This window comes from Oncorhynchus clarkii, chromosome 12, assembly GCF_045791955.1.
Source record: "Oncorhynchus clarkii lewisi isolate Uvic-CL-2024 chromosome 12, UVic_Ocla_1.0, whole genome shotgun sequence".
NCBI classification, from domain to species: domain Eukaryota; kingdom Metazoa; phylum Chordata; class Actinopteri; order Salmoniformes; family Salmonidae; genus Oncorhynchus; species Oncorhynchus clarkii.
Genome location: NC_092158.1, coordinates 48,811,006 through 48,836,002, shown reverse-complemented (window position 1 = coordinate 48,836,002; position 24,997 = coordinate 48,811,006). Strand labels below are relative to the sequence as shown.

Here is a 24,997-nt window from a genome sequence, read left to right as displayed (position 1 = left end):
GCAGCCAATAAGACAGCTAACGATTAGCGGGCCGCAGATGGGCGTTCAGGTAATGTCGCGACGGAGGGGCCAGTTGAATAACTCCCTCGGGCAGACAACGTCAGTAGTCCAGTCGTGAAGGCCCGGTGGGGCTCCGCGTCGGCAGTAAAACGGGTCCGGATAGGTGATTGTAGCCCAGGAGTGGTTGATGGAACTCTTCAGCTGGCTAGCTCCGGAATAACTGATGTTTGATCCAGGACCAACATAAGCCAGTAGTCACTCGGATAGCAGTTAGCTAGCTGCAAGATCCAGGTGTAAATGTCCAGAGCTTGCGGTAGAAATCTGGGGATATGGAGAGAAAATAGGTCCTGCATGCTCTGGTCTGAGTCTTGTTGTACAAAACTGGCGACAGCTTTTCGAGCTAAAGGATAGCTGATGACCACCAACCGTGGTCAGCTGAATACTAATGTTAGCCAGTAAACTGGCTAGCTTCTGGCTTGCTTCTTTCTAGCTTCTCTTGTGGATTTCAGATTTGAGGTGAATAATACTTTTTTTTTTAATTGGTGAGGCGGGTTGCAGGAGAGTGTTTTAAGTTTTTTAGAAAGAAAAAAATATAAAAAGATATGCGAAGAAAATATGTAAATATATATATACACGGGACACGACAAGACGAGGACAAAGGACGTCAGATTGCTATGCCATCTTGGGAATCCAATTGTAATAACTTGTTTATTTTATGGATGCTCTGTTTTATTTTTGGAAAATATATGCAATAAAGTACATTCACAGTTAATGCGATGTCTTTAGTTTATTGGATCTCTCTCCGAATACAATGTATAGCCAAAAGGAAGTCGGCAGACCTGCAACCCTTGGAGTGTGTGTTTTGTCATCTGGAGCTGAGAAATAGAGAGATGGGGAGAGCTAGGAAGGGAGGGAGGGAGGAGTGCACTTAAATGGTTTATCATTAATAACTGACACAATTATATAATGAATAAATATTATAATAATAATAATAATACATAATTGAGTGACCAATAGTTACTATATTATGATTATTTAGTTTTTTATTTACTCAAAAAGTAGTGCCCCAAGGAGGGATCAAACCGTGTCTCAAAAGCAGCAGAAAAGGTCAAATAAGGTCACCAACATTTCTGCTACTGCTATACACAACTGGCTGACTGCAACCTGCTGCTTATAGTGTTCGACTTGCCATTCTCATACCGAGTAGAACGGTTATTTGGATAGTACCCTATAGAAATGCATATCTTTACCAAATAGGGCTATCTTCTGTATACCACCACTACCTTGTCACAACACAACTGATTAGCGCAAATGTATTAAGAAGGAAAGAAATTCCACAATTGAAATGCATTCCAGGTGACTACCTCATGAAGCTGGTTTTGAGAGAATGCCAAGAGTGTGCAAAGCTGTCATCTGGGAAAATGGTGGCTATTTGAAGAATCTCAAATATAAAATATATACTACTGTTCAAAAGTTTGGGGTCACTTAGAAATGCACTTTTTTTGTCCATTACAATGACATCAATTTGAACAGAAATACAGTGTGGACATTGTTAATGTTGTAAATGACTATTGTAGCTGGAAATGGCTGATATTTAATGGAATATCTACATAGGCGTACAGAGGCCCATTATCAGCAACCATCACTCCTGTGTTCCAATTGCACATGGTGTTAGCTAATCCAAGTTTATAATTTTAAAAGGCTAACTGATCATTAGAAAACCCTTTTGCAATAATGTTAGCACAGCTGAAAATTATTGTTCTGGTTAAAGAAGCAATAAAACTGGCCTTCTTTAGACTAGTTGAGTATCTGGCGCATCAGCATTTGTGGGTTTGTTTACAGGCTCATTTTGTTTCTGGTCATTTTGAGCCTGTAATCAAACCCACATATGCTGAAAAAATATCAAGGTAAGACCCAAGTGCAGACTGTGTGAAGTAACAATGTTTAATGTAACCACAGGGGCAGGCAACCGACAGGTCAAGGCAGTCATGGGTCGATAATCCAGAGTAGGAGTAAAGGTACAGGATGGCTCAGGCAGAGTTCAGTAATCCAGAAGTGGAGCAAAGGTACCGGATAGGAGGCAGGCTCCGGGACGGGCAGAGTGGTTGGGCGGGTACAGGGTCAGAGGCGAGGGTCAAAAACCAGGAGGACAATAAAGAAAGAGCTTGGGAAAAGGCAGGAGCTGAAAGGCCAAACGCTGGTAAACTTGACAAACAATACGAACTGGCAACAGACAGACAGAAAATACAGGTAAAAATACACAGGGGAAGATGGGTGACACCTGGAGGGGGGTGGAGACAATACCAAGGACAGGTGAAACAGATGAGGGCGTGACAGATGGATGCTTCTTCCTCTCTGTCACGGATTCCATGGTTGCCCTTAATTTGAAGATGTAATCCGGAGACAGGTGTATTATATAACAGCCTTCTGTGTGTTCTCTTTTCAACTCCCTGTGCATATTTCCAATCAAATGGCAGAATTTTCTCCATCTCCTTAACTATCATACTCTAATTCCACTGGGCATTCCACTGATTTCAAAACTCAGTCCTCTAGAAAATGGAGAGCATCACTTTTGCAGTTCTACTACGTGATATCTTAAAAAAAATCTGCATTAGAAAGAATTACCGACACATACTGACCCAGCTTATGTTATAGACAGAAGCGTGCTACATGGCAGACCAATCCAAACTCATGTCCAGCCCATCCATTATCTCAGCCAATCATGGCAAGTGGGAAGGTTCCTGAATTTTTCAGTGGCTAAACCAACTAGGCTTGTAAGTGAACATATTTATTCATGTTTACAGATGGCGTACAAGTTTGTTATTTTGGCACATGAATGTTCACATGGTCCAGAAGTAATTTCTGCACCAAAAAATAATTATAATCTAAATTATTATTTAGATAATTTAGATTATTTTTTTACAATTTCACGTTCAAATGCCTTTTCTGTGAAGTAGTGACTCATGACATACGAGTCACAAATATGGTAGTGAGAGGAAACCCAGTGGCCAGCAGTGGGAGAAGATGGAACAAGATTGATTTTGGCCCAACATTCTGATAATTTTGTCATTGATGAAACCGTTGATCTCAATACAGTTTTCTGTTCTCAAAACTATAATCTGTTACAAACAGTGTGGACTAAGTTTTCTAGACTTTACCCCGTTGATTAGGAGTGTAAAGGCGAATTGAGTTATTGCACATGCACACTTCATAGAGTAGTCGATCCCTAGTGGAATATGCAAATGTATGATAAAACGCACCAATAGGATCTCACTAGCTCGTTGTTACGTTCCCCAGTTTCAGTGTTGTGGTTTTGTTTGTATTTGTGTATTTCAGGATGGCTTCCTGAAATTCCCCCAGGCAGCTGATTGGTTGGCCCCATCGATGATTGGAGCTGACCTCACCATCTCGTCAGAGGATACAGCTGTATCCTATTACAGTCTTCTTCTGAAGCTAGAAAAGCTAGTGTTCCTTTGTTAGGAGATAACTGATTGATATGTCCTGTGTTGGTTGTTGCTGATAGAGAGCTGATGGTTATGTTCTGTGTTTGTTGCTCAGACAGAGAGCTGATTGGTATGTTGGTTGTTGCTGAGAGAGAGCTGATTAGTATGTCCTGTGTGGGTCAAAAAGACAGTGTTTTTGATTCTTGAAATTGTTTACTTACGTTTGGATTATTCTGTCATTTATTCCCAGGGGGGAAGAGACCTAGGGAGTGTGTAGGCAAGAGGCCTGCGGGCATGCATAACCCGTAGTACACACTAGGTAAGACCTGGGTGGACCACCCCTTGTATTTTGCTTAGCGCACCAGGTGGTGGTAAGTAGTGGGTAGGCAAGGTAGGAGAGGAGGCTTGGACATTTTACTTTCTTTGCTTTGGTTCCGTTCAGTCCCTTTTTCCCAAATTGACTGTGCGAAGGAATAAATTCCCAGTAAACGGTAAATTCTCTGCCTTTTGTCATCCTTACATGCACTTACAATCCCATACCTCTTTCACTCTGTGGGGAGCTGTTGTAGCAGGGTGTTGCATTCCCTCTCCAAGAAGCGAACGTAACACTTGTCCTTGGCTCTGTCCCGCTCCTTGCTTGTTCTGCCCACTATAACTCATTTGTTTCCATTTGAAACGACAGCCTGTAGTCTCTTTCACCCTAACAGGGTACTTGGGGAATTTGGCAATATAATCCCCACCACAGTTGCAACATTTTACCTTCAGACTCTTCAATTACATATTCCTTCTTTCTGCAAACACTTGACATGTGGCCAAACTTTTCACACTTCTTGCATTGGGTTTTGCACAAACACTCTTACAGTGTGTATCATATATCCCAGCTTTACATAAGGCGGTGTATATACTCTTCCTCAATCATACAAACTTTTCTCCCTTTTCCCCATACAGGTCAAGTGACGAGCATTACCTACTCCTGGAATTTCTTGCCTAAAATATTGTTTTTTTCAATGTCCAACAGGATGCCAGAGAACACCTTTTACCGGTGCCCTGCTCCAAAAATCAAAGCTGTCCACTTCCTGCATTGATAGTTTTGCGAGCCACAATGCATGCTCCTTTTGCTCTTGGGATACACACCATACCACTCCTGGTTACTTTGACTGTGTCCACTTTTCCCAACACCTTCCTCACCATCCCTGTGACTTCAAAAGCGTCTCCCAAATGAACATCCTTATCCAAACAACATACAAGCAACGATTCATCAGACTCATTTTCCACAAGAAATGTTAGCCCTTTTTGCTCCATTCTTGGACTCCACTCTTCTTGGACTTCATCTTTCTCACAAACTACTCGACTCGCTTTCATCTTCAAACAACACTTCTGCTTCCGCCATTGCAACTTCTCCCGATAAGATAGCCAACTTACCTCTATTTTTGTCAGCCACCTTTCACAGTCCCCTTTCATCTCTACGGTCAAAAATCTGGTTAGAGCCGTGATTGGTCCAAAAACCTGACCAATTGTGTTTCAGTAGACTGCTACAGGCTATGTTCATTGGCTAGAATTTCCCCATTATAAAATTATAGTAAGCAGTTGCGAGAGCAAAATGGATTTTGGATAGCAAACTGGAAAATTGGTGTGAGAGGGAGAAAGATAAATTTGTGCTCACGGCTCCCATCCTCTGCTTGCTCGACCACAGTTCTCTCTTGACTCAAGTGTTTCTTCTCACAATTAAGTTTAATCTTGCTCGAGCCCAAATCGGAATTCACACCACAAAGAATATTTGTGTCAAATGGCAGTCAAGCATCAATCATCATGTCAGCAGAATAAGACCTTCGATATTTATCAGAAAAGGCAGCATCAAGCTCATCACACTGCACTTTTACCACCCTGTAAAGTTCATAATTTATTTAATCTGTAGCCTAATAAACTGCATCCTACTGAGCACAGATGTCAATTCAACATTAGTTCTTCAATGTAATTTCATGTAAAAAAAATATATTTTAGTCATTTTGCAGATGCTCTTGTCTAGAGCGACTTGATAGATTCTGATTATTGTCCCACCGCTCTTAACTTCTAGGCTACCTGCCGACCTAGATGACACGGAAACAACATGGATTCAGTCAGTGTGTGCCCAGTGGCACATAACTGTGGATAGAAAAGTGGTTAGTAACAGACATAATTGATATTCAAATGGGACAATCCGACAGGGCATAGAGAACAATGGAGAAATACTCTGGGGGGAATATCGCATCACTAAAAGTGTCAGCATACTTCTGTCACGGCTGAGCCAAAGAGTACACTCGCATACTCCCTTAAAATACCTTTGCTTGAAAAATGATTAAAATGCAGCATAGGGTACGGTTTGTCAATTTTGAGAAGCCATAGGCAGAATGAATCTAACTCAAGAAATCTGTCATTAATTTTAACGTTTTTCCCGAGATCTTAGTCGCGCAACTTTACATCCAAGATGTTTGGTGCAGTGTTTCTCAATGAAAAAACATGCATAAAAATGAGTCGTATCTTGTGGAATGACAACAAAGACTTTATTGAACATTGAAGAATCGCAACTGTTGGCCAATTACTGACAAAGGGGCATAGACTTCGGCTCCGAACTTCGGAAAAGATTTGCGCCCAAACAGCCGATAAAACCCTCACAGAAGTCCGAAACGGCACAAAATGTAGTCATAATATATGCACAAACTCTTCTGAACTGTTTTGGCTGGAAGCTTATGGACACTTTAAGCCTCAACACATTTCTACTTTCTTAAGAAGACATTTCTATCTACATACATATTCCATTTCACCATTTACGAATAATTCTCTAAGAAAACAAGGTAACCTCCCTCTGAAGTTTTCTGTGGAACTTCCAAGTTAGTGAGATGGTACCTGGATTGTTTTCTCCCATACATCAGTCCCAAAATACCAGAACAGTAAACATAGATATCCAAAACCACTATTTGGTCTGATAGCAATGCCGTGGAGTGCAACAGTGCCGGCCTTCACTGGAATAGAACAGGCCTCTTCCATGGAAATGAGAACTGAGATGACAAATAATATCACCAGCACTTTGAGCAGTAACACACAAATTCTTATCATACTCAAACATCAGTGGTAAGACATTTTGTCACATGTGATAACCATCAGAGCTTCTGGGTTGAGGACTCTGGTGGTTGACAAAATGTATTTCTGATTGCTGTTCCTCTGAACTCCAATTAGTGGCTATGTGAGATTTAATGTTGGTAGTAATAGCTTAACAGTGAAAATGTGACAGTGCTGTCAACAGGCCTCTTCCATGCATAATCAGAACAGATGTTGATAGTAACGCTAATATAATTCTCCAGAACAGAAGGATTATGGCGACAAATAGGCAGGTTACGTACATATTTTAATCACTGTCCATATGGGCAATCAAGAAGCCATTTTTTTTCCTACTGCCATTTAAAATCTCCAAGTGGAAGATCTTGTATCTTAATACTAGGATTTGTCAATTATGTTTAAAACACATGGTTATAATGTATGCAGTGGCCACACTTGTGACTTACCTGGCATCTGACATGCAAAATGTGTTTGGGTAAGAGTAGGGTACAGTTTCCCCTAGACGCTAGGGAAAACTTCACCCCGCAGCAAAGTTTGGAATGACTTCAAATGCTTGACTTGCAGAATTCCATCTGGTAAACAACCCAAAATACAATATTTGTAAACAATGACAAAGACATTTAAATCAGGAAATGGCTTTTATATAACATTTGAACATCAGATACAGAGGATTATGTTTTTCTATATGTATAAAAAAAACATACATACAATAAAGGAAGTAAATAAATTAGAAAAAAATTAAAGAGCGAGAGCAGGTGTTCAAGATGGTAGATGAAATACAAAAGGCACTAAATGTACTACATTCCAGTTAAGACATCGAACAGAAGAAGAAAAATAAAATCATATAGTGGTTGTGGTCTTTGATATGCGGGATATAGTGCAGGTTTTGCAACATACAATATTATATAAACAAGCACCAAATGACACACACTACATTGCTACTTAACAGCTAAAAGTACGACTTCACACTTAAGACACGTAACAGTGGAATGGGTTTTGTAAACTGTACTTATCCAAACTTTGACACCGTCATTTTTTGAGAATCTGAGCGTACTGTAAACAAAACGCTTTTTCATAATGCATAATCAAGGACAATACTACCTTAACTATTACCACACACACACACGCACTAATGCTGCATAAGCTACAGTATTTGATGTATTTTTTTGGAATGTAAATTGTCAATTACTTTTGCTATATTTTGCAGAACTAGTGGATAAGGCAGTGTTGGAATAAAGAAATGACGCTTCCTCTAGCATTCTTACGGTGATCAAAACCATTTTGTCAACAGCAAAAACATAGTTAATAAAAACACTAAAGACTGATTTTTAAGACATGACAGTGGAGGGCTCAGCATCAAGACAGAGCATTTAATAAAAAATTAAAAAAGATACAATTTTAAATTGGAATTCTGAAACACATAATTGATTATTTTGTTAAAACACCAAGAGATACTACCATTGAGCAGAAAGGAATGGATTACAGTAAGGAGCACTATATTTTACGTACATTAAACTATCCATATACATAAATGTTGGTCGGGGTAAGACAACTGCATTTAGAAATCAAGGAAAACATTAAGAGGGGTTGAATGTCCTGATTTAGACTTGGTTTCAATTCTCCTCATTAGGAAATGCGACTGAAAACGAGATTTGGGTTTTGGGGGTGTGTTTCGAACATGGGAAGAGTTTGCACTTTCACTCTGCCGGAACAGTACACAGTTACAGTCACTCACCTTTCTAGATAACTTGAAACAGTGTAACCAGGTATTGTGTCTGGAAGTAGCCTAGCCTAGCTAGCAAGCTGGTCAACTTAATTTGCCAATTAGCTTCAGCTAGCTGGTGTGAGACCTTGGCAAAATTGGTTTGACTTTGGATAGCCCATCTGTGGGGCTAGTTAGGGACTGTCAATAAATTACACTATATAAATGGAACCAACATTTCTTGTTGCACACCTTTTAATTGTCTCATTAATTGCTGTGAATATTTGTACATATTTGTAACATGCTTGTTATTGGTAAGTACTAGGGAGTTTTTGTGGGGGGGAATAAACGGAATAGAGCCAAGCACAGGCACAAATCCTAGAGGAAATCCTGGTTCAGTCTGCTTTCCAACAGACACTAGGAGTCAAATTCGCTTTTCAGTAGGACAATAACCTAAAACACAAGGCCAAATATACACTGGAGTTGCTTACCAAGACGACATTGAAAATTCCTGATTGGCCTAGTTGCAGTTTGGACTTAAATGGGCTTGGAAATCTATGATAAAACTTAGAAATGGCTGTCTAGCAAAGATCAACAACCAACTTGACAGAAATTGAAGAATTTTTAAATAATACATGTGCAGATACTATACAATTCAGGTGTGTAAAGCTCTTAGAGGCTTACCCAGAACGACTCACAACTGTGATAACTGCCAAAGGTGATTCTAACATGTATTGACAGAGGGGTGTGAATACTTATGTAAATGTACTATTTCTGTATTTCATTTTCAATAAATTTGCTAACAAAAATTCACTTTTCACTGTCATGTGGTATTGTGGGTAGCTGGATAAAACAAAAAAAACATATCCATTTAGAATTCAGGCTGTAACAGAATAAAATGTGGAGGACATCAAGGGGTATGAATACTTTCTGAAGGCAGTGTTTCTCTAATCTCTGTGTTGTATTGAAATCCTTGGTAGCGTAACTGTTTTACCACACACATGAACATGCAATGAATGCTTTCAGCAGACAAAAGGACAAATTAATTACAAAAAATAAATCTTTCAAAACAGCATAAATTCTAACCTTGTATTTAAACAACCCCCACCCACCCATCCCAAAGCAGCGAGCTATGGTGGCCTGTCCATTTTGGTCTCCAGTTCTCTTCAGTTTTTCCTTATGTCAGCGTAGACCACTGGCTCCATCTTGTGGAATGAGTTGGGGTTCTTGGTGCCTGTGTGATCCAACTGGGCGTATATCACCGGTCCCTGTTGTGATGAGCATATGGATGGGTGGGGAGATCAGGAAAAGGGAAGGGGGGGAAGGCTGTGTTAGTAAAAATACATGTCAGACTGGTTCAGCTGTTAAGTTCAAATGGCCGACTGCAGATGGAAGCCTGTAACAACGGAAGATTGTAGCACAAAATAACGTCCCCCCCCCCCGGGACTACATCTGGGCTGCTCTTGTCATCTTAAAAGTGAAATTTCTAACCCCCATTGAGCACTAACCTAAGAATCACACACACAAAAACAAAATCATAGGAAACATACAGTGCCTTCAGAAAATAACCATACCCCTTGACTTACAGTATTCAAAATGTTGTTGCGTTAGAGCCTGAATTCAAAATGCTCACCCATCTACACACAATACCCCATAATGGCAACGTGAAACCAATTACATAAGTATTCACACCCGAATCAATACTTTGTAGAAGCACCTTTTGCAGCAATTACAGCTGTGAGTCTTCCTGGGTAAATCTAAGAGCTGTGGCTCCTGAGTGGTGCAGCGTTCTAAGGCACTGCATCAAGTGCTAAAAGACGTCACTACAGACAACCTGGTTCGATTCCAGGCTGTATCACAACCGGCCATGATTGGAAGTCCCATAGGGCGGAGCACAATTGGCCTAGCGGTGTAGACCGTCATTGTAAATAAGAATTTGTTTTTAACTGACTTGCCTAGTTAAATAAAGGTTAAATGGAAAATAAAAGATTTAAAAAAAGCTTTTGCCAAGTATTATTTTCTAAATTCTTCAAGCCCTGTCAAATTGGTTGTTGATCATTGCTAGACAACTATTTAAGTCTTGCCACAGATTTAAGTCAAAACCGTAACTCTGCCACATTCACCGTCTTCTTGGTAAGCAATTCCAGTGTATATTTCACCTTGTGTTTTAGGTTATTGTCCTGCTGAAAGTTGAATTTGTCTCCCAGTGTCTGGTGGAACCATGTTTTCCTCTAGGATTTTGCCTGTGGTTAGCTCCATTACATTTACTTTTTAGCCTAAAAAAAAAAGATTAATGATTACAAGTGTCATGACTCTCCTGGTCAAGGATCCAAGGCCTCAGATTAGCTTGGCAAATGGCTGACAGATAGCCAGACCCCTCTCTCTTACAGGAGAGGAGGGCACGTTTTATGACACCTCACACCAATCGTAAATTGTATGCAGCAGACGACTCCTTTTGGTCTCTGGTATCAAGATGGGAATGTCTTTGTTACAAAGACATTTTGCTACCCAAAAACTCTAACGACCAAAGAGTGAACTTTGAAACAATATTTCTAAGCTACGAATGTTAAGAATGGTCAGTGAGGATCTAAAGAATAATCATGTCATATTGCTTATTTATGATGCTTATTTATGATGCTAAACTGTATAAACTAAAATACTGTAACTTGAAGAGTCAGGTTTGCATCCTTTACATTGTGTAGGAAATATCAAGAACAATTAAACTATTTTTGTTAAGATAGGAATGTGATTTTAGTTTTCTAACGAGATCATAGTTAACTTCATTGGGATAGTGGGCAGCATTGGGAAGTTTGGATGAAAAGCATGCCCATAGTAAATTGCTTGTTACTCAGGCCCAGAAGCTAGGATATGCATATAATTGGTAGATTTGGATAGAAAAACTGTTAAAATAATGTCTGTGAGTATATCAGAACTCATATGGCAGGCAAAAACCTGAGAAAAATCCAACCAGGAAGTGGGAAATCTGAGGATTGTAGTTTAATTGATTGCCTAGCCAATATCCTGTGTCTGTGGGGTCAGATTGCACTTCCTAATGCTTCCAGTAGATGTCAGTCTTTAGAAGTTGTTTCAGGCTTCTATTGTGAAAGGGGAGAGAATAAGAGCTGTTTCAACAAGTGGTCAAGCTGAAAGACATTAGTTTAGTCTTGCGCGAGGTTCGTTCCCTTTCTAATGAAAACAGTATTGTCCGGTTGAAACATTATTGAATATTTATGATAAAAGCATCCTAAAGATTGATTATATACATCGTTGGACATGTTTCTATGAACTTTAAATGGAACTTTTTTTACTTTTTGTTTGTGCATTTGGATTAGTGGACTAAACGCGTGAACAAAAAGGTGGTATTTGGACATAAAGATTAACTTTATCGAACAAAACAAACATTTATTGTATAACATGGAGACCTGGGAGTGCCATCAGATGAAGATCAAAGGTAAGTGATTAATTCAAAGGTAAGTGATTAACGCTATTTCTGACTTTTGTGACACCTCTCCTTGGTTGGAAAATGGCTGTATGGTTTTCTGTGGCTAGGCGCAGACCTAACATAATCGCATGGTGTGCTTTCGCCGTAAATCCTTTTTGAAAATCGGACGCAGCGGCTGGATTAACAAGAAGTTTATCTTTAATCCTATGTGTAACACTTGTATCTTTCATCAATGTTTATGATGAGTATTTCTGTAATTTGATGTGGCTCTCTGCAATTTCACCCGGATGTTTGTTTGAGACAATGCATTTCTGAACATAACGCGCCAATTTCAAATGAGGTTTTTGGACATAAAGATATACTTCATCGAACAAAACACACATTTATTGTCTAACATGAAGTCCTGGGAGTGCCATCCGGTGAAAATCAAAGGTTAGTGATTCATTTTAACGCTATTTCTGACTTTTTTGACACCTCTCCTTCTTTGGAAAATGGCTGTATGGTTTTCTGTGGCTAGGCGCTGACCTAACATAATCGCATGGTGTGCTTTTGCCGTAAAGCCTTTTTGAAATCGGACACGGTGACTGGATTAACAAGAAGTTTATCTTTAAAATTGTGTATAATATGTTTGAGGAATTTTAATTATGAGATTTCTGTTATTTGAATTTGGCGCCATGCAATTTCACTGGCTGTTGGCGAGGTGGGACGCTCACGTCCCGAACGATCCCAGAGAGGTTAATGTGCAACGGACATGAAAACTAAGCCACGCCCCGAATGAGGTCAGAAGAGCGTGTCAGTGTGATGGAACCGCCCTTTTCGACCAGAGTGCTCAAAAGAACTCGCTAAGGATTAACGGACCAGCAGAAGTGAAGCATGAGCTAAATGTTGAAATGGTTGAAACTCTAAATCCAGAAAACGTGTAGCCAGGCTGAAAATGGTTAGAACTGTAAATCTCCACACGAGGTGAAGAAGATAAAGACCAAAACATTTGACAGCCTGAATCTGTGCATGTAAAAGTGGTCCTCGAACTTTGACTATCTACCCAAGGAAGAAAAGCAGAAAGAAGCTCACCTCAGACAATCACTGGTGAATCATTGAAGCGACAGACAACTAAGGACATTGTGACCTCTGATGGACAATCAGAGCCTTACACCCATGGGAGAGCCCACATCCTTCCGACAGGGCTTGGTTCTGACCGAGATAGACGAAAGAAGGCATTCACCACATGAATACATTTGCTAATTTCTTACCAAGCAGGTGGTTGTTCGTGTGCAAGGCATATGATTCATGTGAGAATAGTTATAGAAATGTATCCACGATAAATGTCCCTTTCTCTATCTCCCCCCACTCCCTCTGTGTAATAAGCAGTCATCTTGTCAGTCCACTACGGACTTTTGTATGTGTATTCTGTGTTATTATTTCATTAATTAGAAAGTAAATACATCTGTGCAGTACTGAATAATCACAAAAGGCTGGGGTTCTTGCGGATTCAAGAGGTCTGCGATGTTCAGAATGAGACTGATATGAGGTAATGATTAATAAGTGACTGATCAATAGTTATTTAATAACTGATTTATCTTCCGAATTAAACTCAAGATTATAACTTGTTAAAGAACTTCTTCCGTGGTGCCCTAGTCCTAATGAGTACATTTTTACACAAGTATTTTAAAATCGAGCAACAATTCAACAGAATTAGTTGATTCGATACATAAATCAGATTAATAGCAGTCACGTAAATAACCAAAACATGATGCAGCCACCACTACACTTGAAAATATGTACAGTGGTACTCAGTAATATTTATTTTGTATTTGCCCCAAACACCTTGTATTCACATCAAAAAGTTAATTGCTTTGCCACATTTTTTACAGTATTACTTTAGTGCCTTGTTGCAAACAGGATGCATGTTTTGGAATATTTTTTTAATTCTGTACAGGCTTCGTTCTTTTCACTAACTCATTTAGGTTAGTATTGTGGAGTAACTATAATGTTGTTGATCCATTCTCAGTTATCCTATCACAGCCATTAAACTCTGTAACTGCTTTAATGTCACCATTGACCTCATGGTGAAATCCCTGAGTTGTTTCCTTCCTCTCCTGCAAATGAGTTAGGAAGGACCCCTGTATCTTTGTAATGAATGGGTGTATTGATACACCATGCAAAATGTTATTAATAACTTCACCATGCTCAAGGGGAATTTTAATGTCTGCTTTTTTCATTTGTACCCATCTACCAATAGGTGTCCTTCTTTGCGAAGCGTTTAAAAACCTCCCTGGTCTTTGTGGTTGAACGTGTGTTTGAAATTCACTGCTCGACTGATGGACCTTACAGACAATTGTATGTGTGGGGTACAGAGATGAGGTAGTCTTTCAAAAATGATGTTAAACACTATTATTGCACAAAGAGTGAGTCCATGCAACTTATTATTTGACTTGTTAAGCTCATTTTAACTCCTGACGTTATTTAGGCTTGCCATAGCAAAAGGGTTGAACATTTCAGCTTTATATAAAAATAACAATTGTCTACATTTCTGAAAACATAATTCCACTTCGAACTTATGGGGTATTGTGTGTAGGCCAGTGACAAAAAAAAATCTCAATTTAATCAATTTTAAATTCAGGCTGTAACAACTAAATGTGGACAAAGTCAAGGGGTGTGAATACTTTCTGAAGGCACTGTAGATGGTGAGGAAACAACACACAAACAACTGAAAAGTACAGTACAGTACACAGGAATGTAGCCACCACAGATCTGCCCCGACACGTCTCTTAATGTAATAAGGGAGAGGCGCCTCATGACGTCCCTCACAAGATCAGCAAACGAAACCAGTCGACTGGCAAAGTTGACCGTAAACAAACGCCTCTCAGAGAGACACAAAGCATATAAGGTTATTTTTTCCCCAGGCATAATCCTTCAATATCAGTTTAAATCAGAGGACTCCTATGAACATTCATAAGCAATGCATAACACCTTCATAGGCACTAAATGAACATCTATGCATGCTTATGTCAGCAACAGCAGCTTCGCAAAAGGATATGCCATGACACTCCGGCCTGCTGTTGTTGACATAAGCATTTTGAGTTTAACCTAAATGAGAGGTCTCAGTACATTAACAAGTATTGTATATCTTGTTAATCACCAATCATAGTACTGGAAAGCTACAGGATGTGTGGGCTTTTGTTTCAGTCCAGCACCAAAACACCTCATCAATTCAATAATAATTGATGACTATTTGGATCAGGTGGGTTACTGCTGGGATAGAACAAAAGCCTGCTCCAGGCTCAGGGTTGGTGACCACTGAAGTCAGTCTGTAGTGAAGGGGTATTCACCTACAGTACTTAAAGGCTGCAATGTCTACAGGCCTCCATCTTAGACTTAAAGGGACATTACACTTCAAAATCAAAGCTTTCAAATGTTTTCAGACCTTAAAAGTAATCCAACTTCAAGATAAATCCAAATTAGGGCTGGGCAGTATACCGTATTTTACTATATACACCGGTATTGATGCACGGACCGGTTTGGGTTTTTACTGTACCTTCTATAAATGGTATTTGAATGTTTGGTTTGTTAAATGTGATAGACTGTGTGCAACGTCCATTTTTATAGTTTACACTGCTACTTGAGTCATCTCTCTCTGCTATATCTCCATGACAGATTCCACGCAGTCTGCATGGGCTCAGTCTGCATGGTAAATGCAGCACAAGCAGCAATGTTGATGACAATGATGCTGTTTTCACTTTGCTTCTTAATATAAATCCACTTGCGTTCTATAATTATACTATACGTTTGTGTTTCTTACATCTGCAAAAGGCTTGGTTTGTCTTTTCTTAGCAAGTTGGGCCTAAATCGTGTTAGCCGCTAATACTAAATCACTATTTAGCTGGCTACCTAGCTAATAAATGTAGATTCAGAGTAAACATAACTAGCTATACAGCCCGATAGCACCAGTAATGGTGTAGAACCAGCATGTTGTTTGTGCAACAGTGTTTTCTAAATCAAAGAGGAATACGTAAATATGTTAGCTACATGAAGTAGCTAAGAGAAAACATTCAATGTTCACTCAAGTGTTTTGCTCTAAATCGGAAGTCAAATCGCAATTGCAATATTTGGTTAAAAATAAGGTCTAGATTGGTTGCCTGTATCGTGCAGCCCTATGTGGCATCATAAATTATCTCAAATGAGTGCAGGAAATGCAGAAATGTATTAATTGTTTTAAGTTGAACTGAACTGTATAAAACAATCAGACTGGAGAAAGACCCATTAAATTAACTTAGAATGTATGTGCTGCCACCCTAGGGTAACACACTACTCATAAAGCAAAACGTAGAACTTTTATACAGTCATACTGTCAACTTAAAAAGAAAATACTGTGATTATATTATATTTTGTCCATATCACTCTAGTCCACATCCAATGCCAATTGTTGTGTAAATCCATCTACGCGTCAACCCCAAATGAATGGGAAAGACAAGCAATGCAAAATGGTGCTTATCTTTTCTATTGATTTTAGTTTGAGGCATATACAGTGGCAGGAAAACGTATGTGAACCCTATGGAATTACCTGGATTTCTGCATAAACTAAACAAGTTATCTGATCTTCATCTAAGTCACAACAATAGACAAACATTGTGACCTAGATGAAGATCAGATCAAATGTTATGACCAATTTATGCAGAAATCCAGGTATTTCCAAAGGGTTCACATACTTTTTCTTGCCACTGTAGCTGGATCTACACAACACATGGCCTGGGACATGGACTCATCTCGACATTAGACTACTTTCTGAGGTCTGAAAACAAATGACAAATTACATTTGAGTGTATTAATACCTATGATTGGTTAGGGAGTGTGTCCACCTGGGTTGTGTTCAGTAGATAGAATAGTCAACATTTTGTTACAATGTTCCTGTATTTAATACGACCCTGGTTTTCCAGGTCTGAAATCAGATGTATGAAAAACTAAAGAATAAGCAGACACAGAAGCTATCAAGGAGATCAGCTTGAAACCCTATGCTGTAGTAGTCAAATGTTGGCTTGTCAATGACGATAATAGAGTTGGCAAGAGCACAAATAGATCTGGGTGAGGGTAATGCTGTAGTGCAGATGAAATCCTGCGACTAGCGAGGTTTGGCTGCCAGACAACCTGCCCGCTCGACCCCATTCCCTCCTCCAGACGATCTCTGGAGACCTTCTCCCATTCCTCATCAACTCATCCTGGGCCACTGGCTGCATCCCCATCTGACTTCAAAATGGCCCGAGTCACTTTCCTTCTCAAGAAACCAACACTCGACTCATTTGACGTCAAAAATTATAGTGTCACAGAGGCTCTCTGCACTGCCAAAGCCGACTCTCTCCTCTGTTGTCATCCTCCTAGGTCTATCTGCTGCCTTAGACCTTACCTAAAAACAAGAAGCGGTGCAGGTTCTAATCCAGGCACTTGTCATCTTCCATCTGGACTACTGAAATTTGCTGTTGGCTGGGCTCCACGCTAGTGCCATCAAACACCTGCCACTGCAGCGTTTTCAACCTTCTTAAGTACTCCAATGTCACCCCACTCCTCCGCACACTCCACTGGCTGCCAGTCAAAGCTTGCATCAACTACAAGACCATGGTGCTTGCCTACGGAGCAGCAAGAAGAACTGCCTCTCCCTACCTTCAGGCTATGCTCAAACCCTACACCCCAACCTGAGCACTCCGTACTGCAACCTCTGGTCTCTTGGCATTCCCACCCCTACGGGAGGCCAGCTCCTAGTCCAAGCTCTTACGAAATTTACTATGCCTGTAATATGTGGTTGTCCCACCTAACCATCTTAAGATGAATGCACTAACTGTAAGTTGCTCTGGATAAGCGTGTCGGCTAAATTACAAAACATGTCAAATGTAGTGCATCTCAGCTCTAGTTAGTTAGTTAGTTAGAGGATCCCTCTCCACCCTGTAAGTGTCCCCTGGGTGACAGTGGGTGTGGATGGTTGGTTTGTCACTCACTGTAGCTCCTACCTGGACCGGGGTGGAGTGGCTGCTACACCTGGAGCCCTCCAAGCTGGACTCTGGTTTCTTCCCCCCCGGGCGTGTGGCGTGGGAGCTCACACTCTCCACTGACGTGCAGCTAGTTTTTGCGCCGGGTGAGGGGTTTGCAAACCAGAGGTTTGTTTTGTGCAGTTCGGGAAGCGTTGACGCAACAGAGAAATAGGCGACATGGACACATACAGACACAGACACACACAGGAGAAGACTTACGGGACAAAAATGCAAATGAGAAATGGGCAGATTCTGCATGGGTTATGTGGCACATTTTTAAATGACTGCTCCTAGTGGTTGGGAGGAGAGGTTTGCAGGAGTGACAGACATTGGGTAGAGACAATGTACTGGAAGATTAACAAAGCATTTGTATGGGCACCAGGAGCAAATTCAAATAAAGATCGCCGTTCATCCTATGGAAGACAATAACTGATCAACTAAGAAAAAGCATCAACTTAAAAAAAAAAATGACTTAAAAAACAATTAGTTTACATAATAGCTTATACTACAATCAACTGGTCAATAAGATAAGAGAATAAATAAAGAAGTGGATTAGAGAAAATCAACATTCCCCACCCCAAAGATGTGGTCACCCACTTGAGATATTATTTGTGTGTACATACCAATGTCAATCAGTCGAAAGAAACACACATACCATGTATATGTCCCAAATGGCACCCTATGCCCTAAATAGTGCACTGTTTGACAAGAGCCCTATAGGCCCTGGTCAATAGTAGTGCACACAATATAGAAAATAGGGTGCCAATTGAGACGCAACCCCATATCCTCCATTTTGAATAATAGGATCAGTTTGTTCACTCTACAAGATCTCAGCGCACATCTAACCAGGGGTTGTATTACGCGTCTTAGAGTAGGATAAACTATGTACATTTGATTTAAAATACATAAAATATAATTTATACATTAAAAAAATAATTCTAGAAATTAATCTGAGGTGGCAGGTAGTCTAGCGATTAGAGCGTTGGTCCTGTAACCGAAAGGTCGCTGGACCGAACCCCTGAGCCGACAAGTTGAAAAATCTGTAGTTGTGCCCTTGAGCAAGTCACTTAACCCTAATTGCTCCTGTAAGCTAAATGACTAAAAGGTCATCTTGAAACTGTTAGCCTTTAGTTTGTAAGACTTGAACATATGCATGTCGTTCAGAAGGTATGTTAGAGGAAACATATCACAGTGAGACAGAAGAGGGAGGGATTAGTGGTTAGTAGTGGATGAGTGACATGTGAGTGGCAGACAACATGAACGTTAGATGACAAGCCAAGCTTAACGATGCGCTTTTGACTACTACCTTGATGGTAATACAAGGGAGAATGCCTTACCCTTCGTATTCATGGGTGGTTTGATGCCTCTTGATGATCAGGCAGGTAACCACAGAGATGAGGATAAGCCCGATGACGGCGCCACACACGGCGGCCACTACGACGGCCGTGTTGTCTTGAGGGAGAGACTCTGCAAAACAAGACAACGTAAGCATCATCATACAACATAACAATTACGTTACAAAGTCACAGCTGTGTAAATACTACTAGAACCCTACACATTTTTTTAATTGAACTCAGTAGGGAATCAATTAAATGTATTGAAGTCTATCATAATACATTAACATAATGCATCAGTGAAAATGGAATTTGGGAGAAAAAAAACGAATTTTGGAAAAACAAATAATAACAATTTTATAGGGCCGTATCCTACCAGTTCAATGTTTGAGACGTTAAAAATCAGCGTTAGTGTTAAAATTGTGAATCTCTTGTACGAGTGTTTCTCAGTCCCTGGTTAGTAAGATATGATTAATCGCTCAGTTGGTTTGTTAGGTGAAATGTATTTTCTGGCTGTTTTATTCCAAGTCATCCTTCAATGTGAGAGACATAGGTCAGGTCCTATTTAAAAGTGAATTGAGTTTTGCTGTACTGTTGTGAATCTATTTGCAAGTTTACCTTTGATGACGACCTTGAGCTGTGTCTGAGCGGCGGTGCCAGATATGTCAGGCGGGTTAATCACGGCACATGAGTAGGTGCCATTGTCGTTGAACTGCGCCTCAATTAAATGGACTGAGGCATCTTTTTTGTTCAGGTCTCCCGCCCATTTCACCCTGTCTTTGAATTGAGCCACACTCCCTGGGTAGTGGTTTGCAGAAGTGTAATAGAAAATCTAAAAAACAAATTAAAAAAAGATAGATTTTTTTTTATTTAAGAATGACTGAAGAGAAATAGATTGCGCAAGAATTGCACACAATGTTTGCGTCCCATATGACACCCTATTCCCTTTATAGTGCACTTCTTCTGAGTATGCCCATGGGGCTCTGGTCAAAATTAATACACTAGGCTATATAGGGAATAGGCTGCCATTTGAGACATAGCCAATGACTAAGGACTCATAACAGGAAATGGGAAAGACAAGCAAACAGGTTTAACCGTTGGGATGCTTATGGCTTACCTACATGACTGGGCACTTTTGCCAAGAAACAACTAAACTTCCCCTGATACTGTGTGTTATGTTCGTATCTGCTACTGTACCAAACTGATGGGCAATTTGTTTAGCATTTACATGATAGACAAATATCCTTAATAGTCATTTTGTTTAAAAGTTGAGAGTGGACAAATAGCCGTTTGCATTAGTGTTGGTGACTCCCTCTCCAACTGCACTCTGTTACGAGGCCGGATACAAGCACAGCATTATGGGCAAGATGAGCCAGCTAGCTAGATCTCTAGGGGAGGGAAATGAGAATAGGGGGACTAGTTACGCTTGTTCCTGCCATTTCCATTCAAATCCCAGCATTGCAAATGTTAATTAACCTTCAGAAACTACTCTGTCAGGCTGAACACACTTTCCACATAAACAGGTCAAAGTTACTGCCTCACTCAATGAGTTGTGGGTCATGTTCATTTGGCCACGCAATATATTTTTTTGAAAGAGGAAACAAAAATCTATATACATATTGCCCTGAACCAGAGGAGGGAAGGAGCACTGAATTCAATGCTTAAGTTTGGAGAAACAAGAAAGGGAAGGACGCAGATGGTCAGGAAGAAGTGGCCTAGAACATAACACAACCCTCCTCAGGCTCCTTTCCTTTCATTGGACCAGTCACAAACACACACGCAAACTGCCTCACTCTTTTCTGTGGCAGTGGGCCTAAATAATAGCAGGAAACATGTTGTGCTAGAACACCCATTGGTGGAAGATCTGAGAGGAAGCTCTTGGGAATTTCATGGACCTCAGAAAAATAAAGGACTCACGGAAACAGCGCTTCCGGCATCAGATCCCGCTGGGGAAAACGACCAGATGACTGTGGCTGCACTGCTGATCACTTCCCTGGACTTGAAGGTACACTTGAGGATCCCCGTGGTGCCATTCTCAACCAGCACTTCCGCCGGGGCGTACAACTCTATAGCGAATGTTAGATTTATACCTGTTGATAAAGAACCAACATTCAATTTCTTGCTTAATATATTCAACGTTGAGAAGCTTGGAGGGATTGGGACTCTATAGGCACTTAAGCTTTGATGCTTTATAGCTGCTTGGCCTAAGTTTGCCTAATAAATCATACTGTTACCTTGGTTACCCCATGTATATTCAGTCTGAAAGTAGTCACAAGAGTCTCAAACCAGAATGTTGAATACAATTATGTTAAAATGTACTTCACCGGTTGTCCGTGCTGTTGGTAATTTTGACAGTAGTAAGTGAAGATAAAATGTCCACAAGAAAGTATTATTAACCTGACTTTTTGGGGTGCCGGTCTGTATATGGCTCTGTCGGCTTGTATTTTCAATCTCCTGAAGCATTGCACGCGATGCACAATATGTAAACAATAACCAAACGTTGTCGACCGAAGCACATTTCCTCACATTCAGCTGGAAGTACCTGCATCTCACTGCAAATTCAAAGTCAGCAACGTTCGATCAGTGGTTTGGTTTCTCTCAGCCATTGTTAACATACTTTGCAAGTGTTTACGTTGTGTGCGAATTGCGCCAGTATTGAAAATACAAACCGACAGAACCATATACAGACCAGCATACTGAAAGTCGGGCTAATAACACTTCCCTGTGGAAATTGTCTCAGATGACCTCCAACAAAGACAAAATCAGCAGACAACAGGTAAAATAAAATCAAATGAAGTTTATTCAACATTCTGACTTGTAATGGGACTGTTTGGAAATGTTGAGCCAACAATGTAAGAGACGAAAGTGTAAGTCTTCCACTCTCGGATTCTAAAAGGCACTAGGCATAGTAATTTCCAGCTATCGGGTAAAGAGGATATAAAGACATTCGCTTCTGTGTTCTTACAACAATCTGTGTTAGTGTTGTTTTGATACCAGTATCGCGATACTAGGAAGTAAGGAAGCAAAGGAAACAAAACATGAAGTAAAACAGTCCTAATGTTTATAAAAAATAAAATAATACAAATCTGCCTTGTCGTCACCCAGAGTCATATTTGTTTATTTTGCAAGCTATAGCACACAATATTTTACAAGAGTAGGTTTTAAAAGGACCATAGAGTTAAGTCTACTTCTGGGTTTTTGCCAAAGAAAATCTTGTATCGATATACTGCTATTGTGACAACACTAATCTGTGTTTACTAATTTTTCAAAGCTTAAGCCTATGCAGCGAGTTGTTCAACAGATTTCTGTACATATTTGACATCTTCTCCAGTTAGAGAGAGCCAGGTCAGAGAGGAAGGCATGCAGTGACAAAAACATGCTGACAGTGCAGAATGCAATAATAAAACAGCTGGACACTTTCCCTGCAAGCCTTTGAATTTCAACCCAACAGACTGTGGGCAAGCAACACACATAGAAACCAAATCCATTGGAAGTGATATGATATCTCAAAAGTGCAGTAGACAACAAATGATGCACTAAAATAACCATGACATTTTCACTTTTACACCAAAAAAAAGCCAGATGTTTCACCGGATGTATAAATCTGAAGCATCCAGTTGGAATTTCCACTACCCACCGAATATGGCGAGGAGAGGAAGCCAGTGGCCGAGTACGGAGCGAGATGGAATTGGGCCAACATTCTGCAGATTTTCTCATCGAAGAAAAGCCTGATCTCAATTAGGGACGGACAATACCAGTATTGCGATACTCATTAGTATCGTGGCAAGGAAACAATTTTCTGACAATTTTTTGGGCCTTCCTCTGACACCGCCTAGTATATGGATGTCAGGAAGCTTGGCCCCAGTGATGTACTGGGCTGTACGCACTACCCTCTGTAGCACCTTACAGTCAGATGCAGCGCAATTGCCACACCAGGCAGTGATGCAACCGGTCAGGATGATCTCGATGGTGCAGCTGTAGAACTTTTTGAGGATCTGGGGACCCATGCCAAATCTTTTCAGTCTCCCGAGGGGGAAAGGTGTTGTCGTGCCTTCTTCACAACTGTCTTGGTGTGTTTGGACCATGATAGTTTGTTGGTGATGTGGACACCAAGGAAGTTGAAACTCTCAACCCGCTCCACTTCAGTGCTGTCGATGTTAATGGGGGCCTGTTCGGCCCTCCTTTTCCTATAGTCCACGATCAGCTCCTTGAGAGAGGGGTTGTTGTCCTGGCACCACACTGCCAGGTCTGACCTCCTTCCTATTGGCTGTCTCATCGTTGTCTGTGATCAGGCCTACCACTGTTGTGTTGTCAGCAAACTTAATGGTGTTGGAGTCATGTTTATTTACAAGGAGTTCAAGTGTGAAATGTAGTTATTGCACATGCACACATGCTCCCTGACAGAAATATGCAAATGCATGTAAGAATGCGCCAATAGGATCTCGCTAGTTCGTGCATGGCTTTGCCCACCTCCTTGCTTGTTCTGCCCACTATAATTATTTTTTTTCCCCCATTGAAAAATAAACAAATGAACTATCATAGTTATGAATATCGTAGCTAAAAATGACATGAACTAAGTTAAATCTTTTTAACTTGCTGTAATTTGAATCCGTCATATTTAGCTAATTAGTTGGTAAATTCTTAGTTATCACGCCAAAACAATAGATTCAGAAATATTTAGAGGTCATTAAGTCAACAACATGTGTCAAGTGTCACACCAACGGGCACACTCGCGTATCTTGAGATATTCTTTGGTTTTGTGCCAACTAGTTACATTACCTAGCAAACAAGTTAAGCTAATCAGACCCCATAAATTAGGAATCTAACCAGCTGGCAAGTACTCTAGTTACGATCTGCATCACATGCCTTAATTAGAAATACGACTATCGTACCAAGTCACGCACTAACGTTACTAACTAAAGCCAACTAGTATAATCGTTTAGCTAGGTACAGTAGCCAGCTAACTAAAGCATATTATGTTAGCAATTATCTAGCATGCAAACTACTGTACTGGCTAGCTCACTAGCTAGCCATCAACTATTGCGATCATATTGTTATCAGCTTAGCTAGAGCAGTACTTACCGAAAATAAGACATAAGGTTATTCCACATAGTAAAACACAATTGCACGCTGGGTTTGTCCGTCTTAACTCCATAATTTAGAATTTATCAATGTTGCCCTCCCTGTTTTTAGGTCTAACGTTAACCAGCGTCCAGCTGCTCATCCACTGCACCCTCTTCCTGTAAGCAATGTTCGTGGGGCGTTCAAGCCCTAAACAGCGCTTGACTGGCGGCACGGTCTCCCAGGCTGCGTGCCGCTCTCAAGACCAGAGCCAACCGATACAAGTATCAACGAGCAACAGAACCAGAAAGCTAACGCCTAATGATGTGGAAACCAAGGATTTCTGAAGCCTTTTGGGCTTTCACCAAATTGTGCTGAAAAATAGTTTATTACTCAAGAGTTTTTAACACAATGACCATTAGGGACCTCTGCTGGTCAGCAATGAAAAGCAGCGTTTGATGTTCATATAGAAGGTTATTCCCCAATATATCACATATCGTGGTTAGTCGTGGGTTTTAGCGCTATTGTCACCTACAGGTTCGCACCTTCCATCATGCTTCCCTGTTTTGCTGTAAATCCCTATTTTTTTGCTGTCAAAAACGGTGAATCTATGTCATTATTTAGGATAGAAGCTTGGGATGAATACTCAGAGTGTTTTCTAATTATTTCAGGGGATTTTAATGAAACACCTGATGCATCTGCTGATCGTTTTCCACCTAGAACGAGTCAAAACCCTCAAAATAGTAACATTATCATTACACTACGCAAGGATCTCTGTGTTGAGGATGCCTGGCGTTATTTCAATCCGGATGCTAAGGGTTATTACCTGGACCAACAAAACTATGTCAAGTAAATCTAGAATATATTTATTCCTAATTTCCCCTTTTTTTTGTTACAATTTGTTA

General features: G+C 40.3%; 1 protein-coding gene across 2 annotated transcripts; it reads right to left on the bottom strand.

The window, feature by feature from the left end:
• Window positions 1-7,161: 7,161 nt before the first annotated feature.
• On the bottom strand, window positions 7,162-24,535 carry LOC139420764 (myelin protein zero-like protein 1). Of its 2 annotated transcripts, none has more exons than XM_071170983.1 (6): window positions 24,114-24,535; window positions 20,949-21,121; window positions 19,650-19,863; window positions 19,035-19,164; window positions 17,665-17,785; window positions 7,162-9,506 (listed from the first exon to the last, which is right to left on the bottom strand). In XM_071170983.1, the coding sequence occupies exons 1-6, from the start codon at window positions 24,184-24,186 to the stop codon at window positions 9,405-9,407; spliced, it is 813 nt and encodes a 270-aa protein (XP_071027084.1). In that variant the 5' UTR covers window positions 24,187-24,535; the 3' UTR covers window positions 7,162-9,404. The 2 variants fall into 2 exon arrangements, with proteins under 2 accessions (XP_071027084.1, XP_071027085.1); XM_071170984.1 differs by having other exon boundaries at window positions 17,677-17,785; window positions 24,114-24,497.
• Window positions 24,536-24,997: the final 462 nt, after the last annotated feature.

Bases quoted from the DNA above. Each gene is read 5' to 3' on its own strand.
- LOC139420764 (XM_071170983.1), bottom strand. From the start codon at position 24,186: ATGGAGTTAAGACGGACAAACCCAGCGTGCAATTGTGTTTTACTATGT. The intron at 21,122-24,113 runs GTAAGTACTGCT...CTTTATCAACAG, and splicing joins AACCTTATGTCTTATTTTCG to GTATAAATCTAACATTCGCT. The intron at 19,864-20,948 runs GTGAGTCCTTTA...TTTGTTTTTTAG, and splicing joins ATGCCGGAAGCGCTGTTTCC to ATTTTCTATTACACTTCTGC.